The sequence below is a fragment of the Pararge aegeria genome, chromosome 2 (genome assembly GCF_905163445.1).
Source record: "Pararge aegeria chromosome 2, ilParAegt1.1, whole genome shotgun sequence".
NCBI classification, from domain to species: Eukaryota; Metazoa; Arthropoda; class Insecta; order Lepidoptera; family Nymphalidae; genus Pararge; species Pararge aegeria.
This window is the reverse complement of record NC_053181.1, coordinates 1,960,265-1,979,495: the sequence shown is the minus strand read 5'-3', so window position 1 is coordinate 1,979,495 and position 19,231 is coordinate 1,960,265. Positions and strand designations below refer to the sequence as shown.

Genomic DNA, 19,231 nt, shown 5'->3' with positions numbered 1-19,231 from the left:
GTTTATTTTTTAATTAATTTTGTTTAGATAACAAGTTGAGAAACAGGGTTAGGATTTTATTAATCGAATTGTTGATGATTCGAGAACTTTGCATCCTTACTCAATCGCCTGCCCTGACTGACTGAATGTCGAAATGTGGCTGTAACCACCATCTACGATTATTCAATCTATACCTTAAAACTACAGCTAAACTTTAGATCGATATGAAAGTTGGAATTTAGGAAAAATCTACTCTTTGGTTACCAGGCTACCAGTAATCAAAGAACTATTTAATTTCTTCTTATACTTATACTTTCTGTCACATAATCTTAAAGTTTTTCTATTTCGAAGTTGTTAACCAATGGACTGTTTATGAAGCACTTTTCTTTATACCTAGCACACACCGCGAAGATTTGTAATGCCTTCCGGTATATGATTTCCCCACTTCCTAACAACTAAGAGTGAATATAAACTATTCAAGTAAGCAATAGTAACCTAATTATAATTGTTCCGTGAATTGTTGAGGTACTCTGAGAATATTCAATAACTTTTACATCAATATTCGCAGAGTTACCTACCAAGTACACTAAACTAATATCATGTCTTTTATAATGTTTAATGTCATCTTTCATTCATTTTTTTGTCTTATAGTTATCTATCTTAATATATATAAATCTCCTGTCACGATGTTTGTCCGCGATGGACTCCTAAACTACTTAACCGATTTTAAATTAAATTGGCACACCGTGAGCAGTCTGGTCCAACTTAAAAGATAGGATAGCTTAGATCTTTAATTATAGTCGCAAATTTATTTTATTGCAAATTATTTGTCTTTAATTGATTGACAGTCACATGTTATATATATATGTATATATATATATATAACTACTATACTCATTTAAGGCTTAGCGATACTGAATACTTTTAAAAATAAAATCAAACGCAGACGAAGTCGCGGGCAACAGCTAGTAAATTATATAGTTGCATCAAGTTAGTGTAAGTGGCCCTGCCGTACTAACGAAATGTAAAAAATAAATAAATATGTTAAACCATTCCCATTTATGACCAGATGATGTTCTATTTGAATTCTAGGCTATGTTTAAAAACAAGAAGTTTTTAACGCTTTCAAACTAACATGACCTGTTTAATAAACAAGGTTTAAAAGATTGGAAATGGAAAGGAAGTTATATCAATAAACAGTGGAAAATAAAATAATTATCATAAATTACTGTTACAATTAAACAATGATTGTATGAAGTTATTGTCACGCCTGTTTTCATGGCTCATATTTGTTTCATCGGAACAATGTGGAGTGTCGGCTCCCACGTGAAAGTGCTCCTTTGTTTCCGAGAGACTCGTGAGACTGAGTCCACTGTCTACAAATATTGTTGCTTCTTATTTTCTAATTGATATTGGATTGCGTTCATAGAATTGAGAATATAGGCTTAGCGATTAGCGGCCGTAGATTGGTGGGATCGCACCGAGTGTCGGGCGAGTTCATACCTAATATAAAGAAAGCGTCGAACATGTTTCAAATGAACCGGAGGTCAGAATTGAAAAACTCTTACAGTGTTGGATAACCCATTTACTGTGGAAGGCTAAAGGTAAGAATATGTGGCTATATTCGCCGATTAAGTTATTATGTCATATATACCGAGTGAGTACAAGATGTTAGTATAGAAATATAATCACCAATCTATTCAGGCCTCGTGGTTCTTCTGCTTATAAATGAAAGCATTGACCCAAAGACTCCATTTCGGTTTGGAACTTCGAGGATTTCAATCATACGCCAGCTTAAAATGATCTTCGAGGCAGACAACTCGACAACTCCAATTTCGTTACTACAAGATCATCATCATCATATAAACCCATTATATATAACCCAACACCGACCGACTACAGGACACGGGTCCCACAATGAGAAGGGGTTAAGGCCGTAGTCCAATACGCTGGCCCAGTACGGATTGGGGGACTCCACACACCTTTGAGAACATTATGGAGAACTCTCAGGCATGCAGGTTTCCTCAAGATTTTTTCCCTTACCGTTAAAGCAAGTGATATTATTAATTATTTTAAAGTGAACTCGAGCTCTTACCCACTGGGCTAAAACATGGGCTACAAGATAGCATGATGATTTTCATCAATATCCTATACCTTACCGTATTGCACGTCATGAGAATCGAATCCATGATCTCGTAATCTCTAGTCGCACATACTAACCACTTGACTAACAAGGCAGTTGGCTTACTTAAAGCTTATAAAGACGTAATATGAGATAGTGCTCAGGGCCTCACATGTTTACCGTCCGTGACTTTGTGTATGGAGGACGCCGAGTTTAGATTACTTGAGGTAATTTAAACGTCACTTTATAGGTCCCCAACTCCCCCAGATATAAGCTCAACATGCCAGCTTCAAATTAGGTTTTTTTACTACTAGAAGTAAACCCTTGCCTTACCAGATGATAAGTTATGATTCAGTCTAAGATGCTGTTATAAGCCATATTAGTTCTACGTGACATTTTATCGGAACGCTAAATGACTTGGCAAGTTTTTGTCGGTAGGGTGGTAACTAGCCACGGCCTAAGAGCCTCCCACCAAATTAAAATCGAGAAAATTTAAAATTATAAATTCCCTTATTGCCCCTGCTGGTAATCAAACACGGTGCCGGGGGTCTACCTACGCTATGTTTATATTTTCGCTTTAATTCTAGTTTTCAATATATATGTAGTAGGTATTTAAACACACCATACCATAAATTACATAATAGCATGCTCCATTTACCTACATTTATCTGATAACGTCTAAACATGTTATAATTGCATCAGCTCGGTATAAGTCAATAAAATAGTATTAAGCAATAAGTTTTACCTTTGATAAGTGAGGTTAGATTATGTAGAGCAATAAAAAAAAATCGCTTGACCTCCTTAGCTCAGTAGTTAGTGGCGAGCGTTGTGTTTTATATAAATGGAAGGTCCCTGGTTCAAAACCCGGGGCAATTCGGATATTTTTGATATTTAGACTTTTTTCTCGCGCGAAGCAGCTGCTGTGTTCCGGTCTGAAGGGCGCAGTTGCCGGTGTAATTGCAGGTCATGAGGCTTAAAACCTACACCCTAAATCGATGTACAGAGGATGGCATGTTGCGGGACGTAGCATAAGCTGTAAACTGTTGCTCTGTGTAAAGGCGATGGATGGCGTCAATTGAGCTGTCTGATACAATGCCGGGTAGAAACCCATTAGCAATGGTTTACATATAACTACCATCACCATCATATCAACACGGCACACTCCCACAATGCAAAAGCCCCAGTGCGGATTGGTGGAATTCACACACCTTTGAGAACATTATGAGAACTCTCAGGTATGCAGGTTTACTCAGGTGCATGCCGTGATTCGAACTCTCCCCCACGAAAGTGAAGTGAAGTACCCACTGGGCTATCATCGCATCAATATAACTATACCATTAATGGATTTGATAATGACAAGGTTACTTGTAAGCAAATTGCCCTGCTTCATCTCACACAAGATAGAAAAAAAAATTGTTAAATTATAAAATTATGTTGCTAAGAGCAAACTTTCTAGTTTCCTGCCGGCTTATTCTCGGTAGCATATGCCTTCCGGACCGGTGGTAGAGTCACTACAAACAGACAATCTTGATGTTTCATAAGTTATTAGGCATACTAAAAATACAACGAATTTTGACGTGACAACGTCTTATAAATTGGTTTGCCGGGTGACACTTCAAGAAACTGCGTTACGCTCCGCTCACGTTATGCACTCACAATGAGAGCGAGTGAGAGGCACGCGTCCCTTCCACTCGGGCATGGTTAGCCCGCCTAAGAGCGAGAGAGACAGACATAAAAAGTGAAAGGCACGCGTCCCTTTGTAGTAAACGCTGTTTCATTGTACGCAAATGTATTGCAAGTTATTGTATGTATATTTGTATATAAATACGTATGTATGTGTAAAGGTAAAAATAAAATTTTGTTAATATGAAATTCAGTGCGAGATTCTTTGTATAAATTAATGTTTTAAATATAATTCTTTGTATAAATAAATGTTTTAAATTGTTACTATTATTTCATCCTTCTTCCTACTATACGAATGAATATTCACATTAAAATTATTTTACCACTCAAAGTCGTTGTCACGTAAAACTTTCGCCCGTATACCGACTTTACAGGCAACCAATTTTTTTTTGAACAACCTTACACCTTATATAAATAAATAAATAAATAAATATACTAGGACAATACACACATCGCCATCTAGCCCCAAAGTAAGTGTAGCTTGTGTTATGGGTACTAAGACAACTGATGAATATTTTTATGAATAACAAATACATAAATACTTAAAATATACATATAAACACCAGACACGGAAAAATATGCATATATATTAGCCTATTAGTTATTAGTTATTATATATTAGCCTCTGTTACTTTAGACAGATCTCTTCTGATCATCACAATGTGAGATTGCATTTAAGAGCTAACTTGTAGCTGAATAAGAAAATCCGTGATCGAATCGAAGCTAAGAACTAACGGGGCTATTTAGATTAGTATAAAACACTTTAACCATATGTATGAACGCGATGCAGTCGGATCAACACGCTCCTCTGATAACATAGTGCGATAGGAAGCCCATGGGAAAACTGGGAGGCGTGTGAGCGTGACGGGTAACAACCTGCTACCGACTAGGTCTCGGCGGCCACTTGATCGGTAACACATGTTATCAACAAGTAGCTATAATTATACGGCCTGTGTTTTTGAAACGCCCAAAATAATACGTCAACAACTCTAAAGGACTTGCAATGAATAGACATAACGACCAAAACAATATGTCAACAACTCTCAAGGACTTGCAATCTATAGACATAACGACCAAAACAATATGTCAACAACTCTAAAGGACTTGCAGTCAATAAACATAACGACCAAAACAATATGTCGACTACTCTAGGACTTGCACAAACTGACTGTTGCGGAATCTCTTGGACAGAATTTCGGACTAACGTCTCGGTCCTAAAGGAGCTAAAAGTCAAAGAGAGATCAAAGTCGACTCTGCAGATACGATGCTCAAATTCTTTGTTTTATGAGGGATAAACACTCTGTAGATCAACTCGTTGTCCACGTCAAGCATTCGATGACCCACGCGTTGGACAGACCTTATAAAAACTCTATCACGAACCTCCATAGTCCAATCTTCGCGAAATGCTCAAGACTTCATAATCTTTGAGTAGCCAGTGCTTTTATACATATACAGCGTAATGAAGGCCAAATCACCGGCCATATATTACAATATTATTCGTGGAGTACTGACGTGCTGTCAGTGTGATCGCACGTTTAAAACAAAAAGTGGTTATGCCAGTCACTTTAGAGCACATCGGTTACGCTCATAATAGTTGCTAGAAGGAGTTGCTGTGGTCGGATGCGGCGAGGAGGAATATACTCGTACATATACATTGAGAACTCTGCTTTGAATCATGCACCGCCGATTGGCTAGCACAAATAACGCAAAGGTATGCATTGATGTGTGAGAGGAATTATGTTTTTATAACAATACCGTGCGGCGAGCGGTACGTGCGGGGAATCGAGTAGGTGAACCGCAGGTATGTGCAAATGTAAATTGGCCGAGGGGACTAACTGCGTATAGACTGAGTGATGTGTCTGTTATATACCGCTTTATTTCCAATAAACTTATATCAATCGTCAATAGCCTGCAGTCCACTGGTGGACTAACATCCTCTCCCAACAGCAGTGGCGTATTATTTTATAACAAATTACCGAATGTAATCTTTGAGATGTCTTTCAATAAGTTCAAAGTTTATATAAAACGTAAGCTCACAGAAAAGTCCTATTATAACGTAAAGGAATATTTAAACGATAAAAAAGCTTGGGTGTGATCTTCCTAGCGTAATGGGGGGGGGGAAGTTATGTGCGTTTTAAACAATTAATACATCACTTGTTTCAACGGTCAAGGAAAACACAATTCCACCCGGACGAAGTTAGCACCAACTAGTTTACGACTCGTCCAGCCATTTGTCATTTTAATACATGACTTATAGGAGACGTGCATACAAAGTTTAACCGAAGAACAAAAAACGTTTTCAAACTTGTTTAAATCATAAACAAATCTTACGTACTTCCTGTTCGTCAGAAAAAAATCCGTGACATACATTTCAATGCTCGGTTTCCCTTTTTTATAACAAACAAAGACTTTGTTATAAGGATCATAAATAAATGTTTTCAGGAACTTAGGTTTTTCGTGACTTAGGTAGAGAGAGGTACCCACTGAAACTTCTTTGATAGCCAATAAAACTGTTCTTTCGTTCGTTTATCGGGTTAACCTATCTAAGCACCTACGCTTTGCTACGTATGTTCCCACGAAAAGACCGGACTCCACCTGAACTGTCCAATCAAAAAAAATATATATAATAATCGACCACGGAAGTTTAAATTTAAAAAAAAACCTTTTAAAAAGGAAGTATACGTGTACACACATTCAAAAGTTGGTCAAACTTAAGTACGAGCGAATCGAGGGCATTGTGTCACTTTGGTACCTGAAGAGAATGCAATTAGATTTCGCCACCTCGCTTGGTATGGTGATGTATGGATTTGGGAGGTGAAACAGATCTGATTGTCTGATAGCAATGATAGCTTCGCTGACCGTTTTTTTGTGGGCTGAGTAGGCTAATCACATCCGGCGGTTAAAGTGTTCTCCAAACCTTCCAAACTACTGCGGTTTGAAGTAGGAGGTCCCGGGTTCGGATCCCGGCAGGTTCACCTTTTACTGCAGGGGGAAAAATCCTCATGGATGCCCCATGCGTGCCCGACTTCATTGCCCAACGGCCTACGGACTAAAAAACCTCCTCCCAACCTTTTTGCATGACCGCTGTTGCATCTAGTTACCACCCAACCGATATAGACGTGCCGCTAAGCGTTTTATTGTTCCGGTGCGATGTCGCGTAGAAACCGCTTTGGAATATGACTTCCATAGTCCTTAACAGGTTAGCCCGCTACCATCTCAGATTGCAACATCACTTACTAGGTGACATTGCAATCAAGGGCTAACACGTAGTTATAAAAACAAAACGATTTTTATGACTCATATACTGTATTTTAATCTGCCGTCGCCACACGGCACAGGTACAGGTGAAATTAATTTATGACAGATTTTATAGCATAGTGAGATGTATCGTTGCAACCAATGACCAGTGGCGTGCTCTTCATAGATGCATAAAAGCACTGCATACCCAAATTATTTTATATAGCTCGTATCGGAGGGGAATCTTTCTATTTTATGTTATATATCTGCTTTATGCATACCCTGGATGAAGACCCTGTGCACGCCACTGCCAATGACCGATGTTCTTAGTGACTAATGATGGATCTCTCATTGACGTCACATGACGACTTATTATTGGAACAAAACTCATATCCCATTCTCTATTTAAAGAAGCTGTCTTTTGTAAGATTTATGTAATTACCTGTTGACTGTTGGAGATGCGTTGGTGGCACCAAAAATAACTGACTCAAAAGCAAGTATGTAATTTGCTCATTCCTGTACTATTTATTATTACGAGCAGTAATGGACCCAATGTCGCTGGACTTAAAGCTCTAATTACTTCAGCTTTGCCTGGCGGTCCTAGCGACTACTTTGCGACAGTACTTTTTAATACCACTACAAGTAAGACTAAGACCGTGACTGCAATCTTATTTGGCGGTAAGTTATGATGCAGTATAAGATAGTAGCGGGCTAACCTGTTAGGTGTATGGCAGCTATCATACCCCTATTCATATACCTAGTCGGTTTCTACGCGGCATTGTAGCGCAACCCTTAATCGCTTAGCTGCATGTCTTTGGGTGGTAACGAAACTAGACACCCGAAGCCTCCGGACCTGACCAGAAAATGCAGAAATAATGAATTCCCAAATTCCTCTGTTGGAGATCGAACCAGGGATCTCCGACTAAAACTACCACACCACCACCACTCACCACGTCAAAAGTGGCATTGTGAGGAATAGTTGGAATTAACCTGAGACAATAATTTTAGGGAAGAAAAGGTTGTTATAAAAACAGTATGGATAGATTCAAATGGACAAATATATATACATACTTAGGTAATATTTAAATAGCTTGGTAGGATAGGTACTGGAAGAAAAGAACTGCGAGGCCTTCGCCCACATCTGGGATGATCTCTGAGTATTATAAGTTGGTATTAAGTTAAAAAAAACTTAATATATAAATTAAGAATTTTAAAAACTTCCGACTTTTAATGTAGTGTACACTATTCTACTAATCTTTCAATTCATACCAATATTAAGGTAGTTTTGACATACACACAGTCACAAATTTAGACACACACACACACAGATACCGTCAATTTTATAACACCCCGTCGTTTTTGTGTCGGGGGATAAAGGAAAAAAAGAGAAAGTAAAAGGTCCATATTCCATTATATCTAGGATAACAACTAAAAGGATTCATTTAGGCTTAAACATAATAAAATCAAATTTCCATGTTCTTAACTTGTTTAATAACATCGTATCAAACAGGTAAACCTAACTTGTGTTTTATAATGTCGCAACTATTTTTATGGGGAAAACAAGACTTCTCTGTCTTGTCTAGATGGTTGACGTGATTTGTAACATGTTATTGTTTTATCACAGATCGATATCATGTATCGAAATTTTAAACTGCGCAAATGTTGGTCTCATTTGCTTGTGCTACTTGAAGACAAGGGCTTGTGTATTTATATCTAACTTTAAATGAGATCATACGATGAGAATCGGATATTTTACAACTGTTGTTATCGGTGAGCATTACTGAACTTTAATTCACTTTTAATTCGATCGGTTCTTGTTCAGAAAAAAAAATGGTGACGGCAGATAAGTTGAGGTTTGAAATTTTAAATAATAAATATATATTATACATAACATTGTGTAAACGCATTACGAAATACTGTTCAAGTGTGCATAAGTATATTTCATAAGGAATCAAATAAACCCTTTAAAAATATTAAATCAAAAGAAGCATATTTATTTTAAACATTTGTAACTGTTTACTTAAATAAGTTTATTGAAGATAAAATACCGAAACGCGCATAGTACCTACGCTATGTGGCACGTTTCTCATAAAGTGGCAGGAGTTACCTGATTTTAATTTTGCATGTGGTGTAAGGGCTGATTTCTTTCAGTGAAAACTGTGGCAGTGGTTTACTCAAAAACTATTCGGTTTCACAGAAGTATCAGAGAAAGTAAATAATGTACCTCTAAACACTGTGAAGTATTATTTCGGTTTTCATTTACACGTTGTATACATATCAATAATAAATAATCGTTTATTTCGTTTCCCAAACATTTAATGATACACCTCCTAAGTCCTAGTAAGCATCAAAATACATGTTTCTGGAGACCTCACTCTTATTTATTTATTTATTTATTATTTATGTACCATAAATTGTGATTGTGAACATAAGATACATGAAGTGTACAAAGGAAAGCTTATCTCTATAAGAGATCTCTTCCAGCTACCCCAGGATGTGAGTAAGATGATTTAATTGTGGTATAGGTCAAATAAAGGTACAATATATTTCATAACTACTAAGTATATTTAATATATCTAAATAATAACAAAATTCTACATACTAATACAATAACATTCGAATATACTATATATACAAAATACATAAAAATAATATAATAAATATTTATATAATATAAATATAAATATATATCTATAATAAGTAAACAGTGATAAATATACTATAAATATACTATGACAACGATAGATAATGCTCCTTTACATTGTGTTTAAAAGAGTGCACCGATCGGCAGTGTCTAATATGTTCTGGTAGTAAGTTCCAAAGGTGTGTAGCGTGGACGGAGAAAGATTTCTGGAAGAAAATAGTATTATATGAGGGGACATCAAGAGGATTTTTTGACACGCAAGACCGCAAGGGTCTCGTAGGCGGAAGACATAGCTTTATACGCTCACACAAATATCCAGGAGAAGAAGAATTATATAGGATGTTGTAAAGGACAGTTAAAATATGCACATTCCGGCGAAAACGAATTGGCAGCCACTTTAATTGACGACGAAAATCAGAAACGTGATCGAATTTGCGCAATCCGAAGATAAAGCGAATGCACAAATTCTGAAGTCTTTCAAGTTTGTCAAGTAGCTCTTCAGTGGCATCCAAATAGCAGACGTCGGCGTAATCAAGTATTGGTAGCAATAAAGATTGGGCCAACATAATTTTGGTATGAAGCGGAAGAAAATTCTGCAGCCTCCTCAATGAGTGAACGACATAGTGCATACGTTTACTTACCTGGTTTATATGAGCTGACCAAGTTAAATTACTGTCAATTATAAGTCCTAGATTTTTTGAAGTGCACGAATACACAATTGGTATACCGTTATAAGAAATCGGAGGCAAATCATTAAAAGTCACACGACTCCTTAGCTGTCTACTACCAATGATCATAGCCTGTGACTTATTAGGGTTAACTAGTAGGCCGAACGATTCGGCCCAGTCTTTAATTGCATTCAGATCCTCGTTAATAGCAAAAATTGCAGCGTCCAGATCCGTTAAAGTTGCATGCCTATAAAGCTGCAAATCATCAGCGTAAAGATGGTAGTGAGAAGTAAGAATTTTTGTAATTTCGTTAATGAAGACTGTGAAAAGAAGAGGAGAAAGCACGCCACCTTGAGGAACACCAGCGGAGAGGTCAGCCCAGTCAGAAACTGCCTCTTCCGTGCGAATTCTCTGCTGGCGTCCATGAAGATAAGAGTGAAACCAGTTAATCACAGAAGGCGATATGTTAAGAGAGCGAAGAATACCAAGGAGTATATCAAAGTCCACTGAGTTAAACGCATTACTAAAATCCAACAACGTAATAACAGTAAGCTGTTTGTTGTCCATAGCAAACCGAATGTCGTCAGTGACTTTAAGTAGTGCAGTAACTGTACTATGGGAAGGACGGAAACCTGATTGAAAGGGACTTAAAAGATTATTAGTGAAAAGGAAAGAAGACAGTTGTATAAATACAGCATTCTCAATGACTTTTGAAAGTATAGGTAGAATTGAAATAGGCCGAAACTGTGAAAAAGAATTTGGATTAGGAGATTTTGGTAAAGGAATGACATGAGCCATTTTCCAGTCAGTAGGGAAGATCTCATAGGCCAGGGAGAAATTTAGAATGTGGGAGATTATAGGCACTATATGATCCACCACAAGAACTAACATGTCACGGCTCAGGCCATCGCTTCCAATAGCTTTAGTTGAGATAGAAAGAATGCTCTTCTTAACGACGCTCTCTGTGATTTCATGGAAACTAAAAGATTCGCACAAAGATGGGGTGAAATTGGATAATTTCTGTAGAGTTAAATTTTTTTTTGAATCAGAAAGCGTAACAGGAGGAGTAGAAAAATGAGTATTTAGTGCATTTAGGTCAAATGGAATATTAGACGTGTTTCGAAATTTACCCACACCTAAGGACTTAAGAAATCTCCATTTCTCAGTAGTAGAAGAGTTTTCAATTGAAGAGTGAATATAGCGGCGCTTTGCATCTCTACACATCCTGTTGCATAGATTACGCAACCTTTTATAGGAAGCAACGTTTTCAACCGTCGGATCTTTCTTGCATTTTGCCTTAGCTTTATTACGCTTAGCCATCAACTTCTTGATTGTGTCAGTGAGCCAGGGTGCTGGTAAGTGCTTAATAGTAACAGGTCTAACTGGAGCATGACTGTCAAATAAACCGATAAGAATTGAAGCAAAAAGTTTGACTTTGACATTGATATCTGTAGCCTCGTATACACTAGTCCAATCAATATTCGACGCATCTTTATTTAGCTGTTCAATATTGATTTTCTTGAAATTACGCTGCAAAATAACCTTATGCTTTCGTTTTGGAGAATGCAAATTATAGCGAAGAAACAGAAGATCATGATAGGAGAAAGGTGCGGTGAGCTGTCCGTGTGCAAGAACCTTCTGAGGGTTGGAGCTAATTATCAGATCAAGAAGAGAGGGATCAAAGTTAGGTGGGAAGTGAGTTTCTGAGAGAGGAAGGATATCTAAGTTGATAGAAGACACTAACGATCTTAATTTTTGAGACCTACTATCATTCTTTAGGAGACACGTATTAAAGTCACCCATTATGATAATGTCAGTGTACGAAGGAGTAAGATTTTCTAGGAGCTGTTCAAACGAAACGAAATAGTTGATAGTAGAAGAAGGGATATATACCACACCTAGAAGAAGATTGGAGTTATGAACACAGATTTCGAGAAAAAGATGCTCTAGACTACCAGAGTAAGCAGATGGGGATCGACTAATAACTTTAAAAGGTAGATTGTTTCGGAGATAGATGCAAACACCGCCACCTCCTTTGCCAGTTCGATCGTTGCGTATCAGTGTAAAATCGGGTAGAGTAAAAAGTTCAGAGGAAAGAGATGGTTTCAACCAGGACTCCGAGACGAGAATGCCATCAACCAGGACGCCGCTAAAAGATGCCAGAAAATCAGAGTAATGAGCTGGAATGCTTTGTGCATTTATATGAACAAAATTAAGACAGCGTGAATCAGAAATAAAAATTGAGTTTAGTTTACGATCAAGGGAGAAGCTATCATCAGAAGATAAATTGCTCGTGACACTTTGGAACTCATCAGAGGAAGAGCATGAAAAATATTCGTCATCATAGGCCGACAGTATATCACACATAGTAAGATGCTAAATAAAAGAAAAGTAATAATAATATTAATAATAAAAATAAATATATAAAGATATATATTATTATCAAAATACTCTAATAAAAAATATAATTATAGGTAAACCAGTTAATATCAAAAATAAATACAAATACATGGTAAACAAAAATGTTTAAATAACAATTTAGTATTGACTATGTGTGTCTTGGTGCCTTTGTGTGTGCGAGTGTGTGTATTGTATACAAGTATTTTTTTATTTACATCCTTAGAGAAGTCTACGTGTTCTCTGTGCTTTAGCTGCTTAGAATTCAGATAATTAAAAAAATATATATTACTTGAAGACAGCCCTTAAGCGATAATTATATTATATGACGTCCGCTGACCACAAGTCATTATTATTATCGACACGTAGGTATACTCTTGTTATGATGTCATACAATTTATCTGAGTTATATTAATTACAATATAAATATAAAGGTTTAAACATTCAACTAAATTTATTTTTATTTCTATTTTCTAACTCAATTTCCGCTTATCAACGGACTTTGGATCTATTAGCTAATTTGTGATCTTATTTATTTGCTATCGGATCGTTAGTTATATCTTTTTGTTAACTAAAATGAATTTCCATCCCTATTTTTTATATATATACGATAGAATATGTTTGTTAGTTTGTTTCATGCTTATTCAAGGCCATATAACCGATATCAATGAAATACAAATTTTAACGCACCTCCACCACTTTGTGAAATTTCATAAAATAAAATTGATCATCTACCTCGATGGTATGGTATGGTATACCACGTTTCGGAATAGAACAGTTATGGTATAACATTTCTTATTAAAATAGAGCTTTTGAATAGTAGCCAGTATAAGAACCGGGTTAGGTGTAGTTTTATTTTTTTAGTTAATTTAACTCAAAATGCCTTCTTGGAATTCATGCAAACTGCTTAATTTACCTACGAACCGGAGGAACAGAAAGAACGAAAATATAGCCCATCAACTTGACTTTTGGAAGGAATATTCCTGTATAAAACTTGTAACCAAACCAAAGGCATAAATTGACCTTTTAGTTTGGTTTCGCAGTTTTTTTCCTAATAAAAAGTTCGAATTTGGCAATAACCTTGGAATATTTGAATTATAGGTAAGCAATATAATTTCTATGTGAACAAAACCGCGCGATACCCCTAGTTATTTTATGCGATAGGTTCGGTAATGTCTTATTATATAGTGTTCTTTAAATAGGGGCGTTGACTGATCGGTTTTAGTGTTGCTGGTAACGCCGCCAGCATTAAGGAGACGCTGCGATTGACTTAGTGCGTTTGTTTTGTGAATTTTATCAATAACTTTTAACACGTGTGTTTTAATTATTTGATTTCAGAAAATTTTATATTCTTTTTAAGATACTTCTTGTGAAACATTTAAGTTGTTAGATCTGAGAGCATCAAAATAACTTCCTATAAGTGTTGTTCTTCAAAGACTTCTGGAAAAATTTGTGGTTCAAAATGGTGGTAGTCCTGAACTACAGGACAGCAGAGTATTTGTACTATCACGGATACAGTAAGTGATTAAAAATCATAGGCACACCGCGCAGACCTATTCGAACAACTTACAAAGTTTATGTTAAATAATTTAGATCCATACTTCAATTATTCATTTTCTTATGATCCTATAAAGATACAAAGGCGATATTATTGTGAATATTAAGATTACTGACAAACTATGTTGGGTGTTTGCGGTATACCCTTGCCCATACCCTTTGAAAATTATTCGAATAGGTTTTGCAGTCTTGAAATTCTCCATAACATGCCGGAGTTAGAAAATTTCTCTTTTTTAAACCCTCTGTCATGAAGCCTCCGTAGATTCCAGTTAATTTTACTAATATGTGATAAAGTATCGAATCAAACCCACCACATTGAGAAAGACGACGATAGTTTTTTTTTCGATAGGTTTTTTTTAATAAACCAACGAAAAATATATTTTTCTAGGGAAATAATAATTACAAACTAAAATTAATATTTACAATAAATATACCCCTCTAAGTGTTCACTTATGGGCATGCTACCCAAAATGCTGGCGCTATTGCCCCTTCGAATTGCTAGTGATAACGATAGTGATTGATTATTAATAATTTATAGGTATACAATGTTGTAATCTTTTCAGTAAACAGAATTTATTAATGCTTGTGAATGCAAATTACTCTCTCTAATCTCCACCTTTCCCGTGTAGCCATACAAGTTTTGCATTAATGAACTCGAAGTTTAGTTTTGTCGCTAGTCACGTATATTGCTCGCTCACTTTTTTAATATTTAAATATTATTATTTTGTTTTAAAGTATTGTAAGGTGATACGTATTACGTAGTTTGGCATTTAATGAGCTGTGCAATATAAAATTAAACCGTCTAGACACACGTCCGTCCGTTGACATAGCTGACACACTTCGCAACAAAATAACTTGTGCGCTTAGGATAAGATCATTGTGTATTCGTTTTCTTATTTTAGGACGCTGATTGCTATCATATCACTACGTTTTAAATAAGCTAAAAAGGAGATGCTCCTTTTTAGCTTATTTAAAACGTAGTGTCATAAATCTATATATATATTTTCTTTCTCTTATATATATATATATATTATATATAAGAGAAAGTGTGTGGGTGTGTTCCGTATAGGCTCCGAAACGGCTGGACCGATTTCAATTAAACTTTCAGGGAATCTCCGGATTGACCTGGCGAGTAATCCTGTAAAGTTTGCTGACGATCGGATCACTCCTATTTTTGAACTGTCAAACTGTCAAAAACAGCTTTTATTTACTATGATGAAATTATATTGTTGGGTGTACATGGGTGTAGATAATGATCTTCACCCGCTCGAGAAGAGAATAGAAGATACGGAGATAATTTAATATATTATGAGACTTAAATTAAAAATTTAATGATGTAAGTTTATTGTTTAAATAAAATAAAGCAAAATCTAGCCCGGCGAAAAAAATTATCTGTGTATATTTAATAGTTCTTAAAATTATATTTTGGTACGTTATTCTATTACATTAGTATTAGTTCTATGTGCTGGGAAAATTAACCCGTCTGCCCAGCGTGGCATGAGGCCGTTGCAAGAGGCCTTTAGTCCAGCAGTGAACTGTTATACTCTGATGCTGATTATGATAATGATGTTATTCTAATTTTTTTTTTAATAAATAAATATACTACGACAATACACACATCACCATCTAGCCCCAAAGTAAGCGTAGCTTTTGTTATGGGACTAAGATGCCTGATGAATATTTTTATGAATGATATATATAAATACTTAGAATATACATATAAATACCCAGACACTGAAAAACATTCATGCTCATCACACAAACATTTTCCAGTAGTGGGAATCGAACCCACGGCCTTGGGCTTAGAAAGCAGGGTCGCTGAAAACTGCGTCAATCGGCCGTTTTTATTTATATTATATGTGTATTAATTTTAATGTTAAGTGTTCAGTTACTTATTAAAAGTTTAATGATGAGGATTTCTTTTGTTTGGTTTCCACTTATAAGATATCGCAGATTATAAACATACGCGCACTCAGATACCCATATTATTAGTTGTATAGCGTGACAGCTGAAGCTAGAAATAAAATGAAAAGAAAAGGTATGGAGTTCATAACTTCAGATTCAATAGGCGCACGCGCATCGTTAACACGTTCATTGATTGAATTTCATGAATGGGGCGTTCAACCTATCAGTAACACTTGCTTTTTATTACTAAATCATCGACGAACGAAATTTCGATTCGAATCTATAAATATAAGACCATAATAAACTCAAATGCGAACTCGGGTAACCCACGCAGTCGGACGCGCGCCGCGAACCGCGTTACGCGAAGAACCAACACTCCAGACTCGTCTCAGTCAACAACGTGTGTCATTTTTCATTAACAAAGCATACGTGCGCTCTTTTCTAGTCAATGGATAAAAAAGAGACGGCGTTACATGTGTGTAAACGTTTTCCAGATGCGCGGACCTGTGTACATTTCGCAATGTGTGCGCGGTTTGGCACTGCTCAAAAGTGTACTTGAAAAATGCAGATTCTTTCGTAACATGTGACTTTTCTATTCACTCTCGGTCTTGACTCAATACACCCACCGTTGTTTTGTTATTAATTTTTGTTGCTAAAATAAACCTTATGACAGATTTGGTGCAGCGAAAGCCCACACAATTTTCACCTCTAGGTATCATCATTTAAATTCACTTCTTTTTCTGAACCGTACATATAGTTCATTGGTTTATGGTACTGTCTATTTAGCACATGTTCTATAGAAATTTTGGCACAATGGGACCCCTAATATGATGAATGACCGGAAATCGAAATTAATCAGATCGAATGACAACAATAATTGTGTTTAGATGTGTGTTATGGGAGCACTATGTCGATTTCACGCCAAATACGTTATCGGTGAGTAGAAACTACAAGCGTAGGTACTGGTACTTTTGTTCTTGTGTCATTGAAATCTATTTATATATATATGTTGCACTTTGTTCTATGCTATTACCTACATATTACTTTAAAGCGTTCAGAACTTCCTGGTTGTATGGTCGTATAAACATGATAATCAGAATGAGATTTAGATCATATTTTTAAATTTCTCATGAAATAAATAAACTCTCCTCATTTAACAATCCTCTATCTTTGTTTACTACTAATAATCTTATCCCATTTGTTGCTAATATAAGTAGAGTTCTACAAACTCATTTAATTTACAAAGTTTTGCCTGTTTCTGATGCGTCACTTGATTTATTAATGTTCTGTGCATCACAAATTTGTCCTTACTGAGAAGAATTATATCCGCTCTCTTGTCTCTAAGGATTGCTTGCTGCAATAATGCCGCCTTTGCATGTCTACATTTTTTAATTAATTTCTTATTTTTGTGGTATTATCAGTATTATTTTATGTTTTGCAATAAAGTATTTCTTTTTTCTTCTTAATAATTCTTTTAAACCTGGTTAGAAAAGAGATCAATAAACTTGCATATGAAACCTCAACGTAGCTATATAAGCCAGTTTAAGCCGAATTATCTCTTTGTATAGTTTTTGTCCCATACGTCCTCGTACCTAGTTATCTAAGATAATTGGCTTTCCTATTTTCTTATCTCATAAAGAATGTCATAAACATTGCAGCACAAATTCTTTACTCACGCTTTGGTTGTATTATAAAGATAAAGATAAACTTCATTACCTCGGTAATTTCAAAACAATAAAATCTTATTGTTCTGTCTCAAGTTTATTATAATGCTCAAAAGTAGGTGCATGATGCAAGATATAACTTATTTCTCTTAAAATAAATTTAAATGCATCTTGATGTACGAGTGGGTAATAAAATTTGTTATTAACCTGAAATTTTTAAAGGTTACATATCTTATAAAACGTTTAAATGGAGGTTATCAAGTTATCGCGCCCAATTAAGTGGTTTTGAAGATTCGTTTTCTGGGTCTGAACTCAAGGGTTTTGATAGAAAGTCAAATGTATTTTGCGGTAGGATAATTCGGCCACTAAAACTTCAGGACAGAAAAAAAAAACAAGGAGTTGAAGGGAATAGAATAGAATAGAAAAAGTTTATTACAAAACAATAGGAAAAACACAAGGATAACAGTTATAGTACTAATAGCAGAAGGGCTTCAAATGTCTAACACAAGATGCACGTTTTCAAACTTAGACACATTAAACCCGCCAGATCCGAAAACGCTACTTGAAATGGCTTCTTAAAAAGACTAACATTCTTTATCAGGTACCACTTGGCCATCATCATCAGCTTATTTACTTTGCAAGTTATTAGCATTCAACACACAAAAAGCATCAAATTAGCGCCTATAAAAGCGGGAATGTCGTAAATCAACGCCACTTGAAACCATGTGCTGTGTTTGTGCTGCGGGCACCGCGCTGTCATCTCACGCATAAGCACAATCCACACGATTCATAACTCCCTGGTACTTGAGTCTTGAACAACTCTGTTTTATGTAACTAAGCAATGCCTGCTCGACCAGTTAATAAAACTTAAACAAACACGCAATAAAAACAAAAGATAAAATTAATTGCACAACAACCAGCTTTCTTCGCTATATATTATAATTTGCGAGAAGTATAGTAACCTGCACTGCATAGTGTGCACTGAGCGTAACTTTTATAAGTAAATAAACATAACATTTGGCGTTAGTGCAGGCAATTTATTAATTCTGATAAAGAAAAGTGGTGCTTAAATCAAATGATTTCATCAAATTTGGCACACAAATAAATAAAAAAAAAAACATTTCTTTCTGCTCAAGCACAATTTGCCCAACTGCACATGGATGTTCGTCTATAAATAGGCGAGCTTCGGGCAAACAAATAACATCCTGCCCGACAGAAATAACACCACTCCGACTACAGAGACTTACGCCCTTTATACATAGCCATAGACAAATAATTCAAATTCAGTCTATGAAATTGAAAAACTAGATCACTGTTGCCTCTAAAAATACAAATGAGTATATAAGTATAGTCTTATTAGAATATGAGTACGTAA

At 35.8% G+C, this 19,231-nt stretch overlaps 1 protein-coding gene across 3 annotated transcripts in view; it reads left to right on the top strand.

Moving 5' to 3' along the window:
- Positions 1-19,231, top strand: part of LOC120628986 (rho GTPase-activating protein conundrum) — a 93,437-nt gene that overhangs the window by 39,151 nt on the left and 35,055 nt on the right. The window contains exon 1 of one of the 3 annotated variants that reach the window (XM_039897715.1): positions 16,541-17,128. The exons of the other annotated variants lie outside the window; for them this stretch is intronic. Within the exon in view, the coding sequence (XP_039753649.1) occupies positions 17,080-17,128 (49 nt within the window). The 5' untranslated portion in view covers positions 16,541-17,079. Of the gene's footprint in view, positions 1-16,540; positions 17,129-19,231 lie in introns of those variants that run through there. 3 annotated transcript variants of the gene reach the window in all.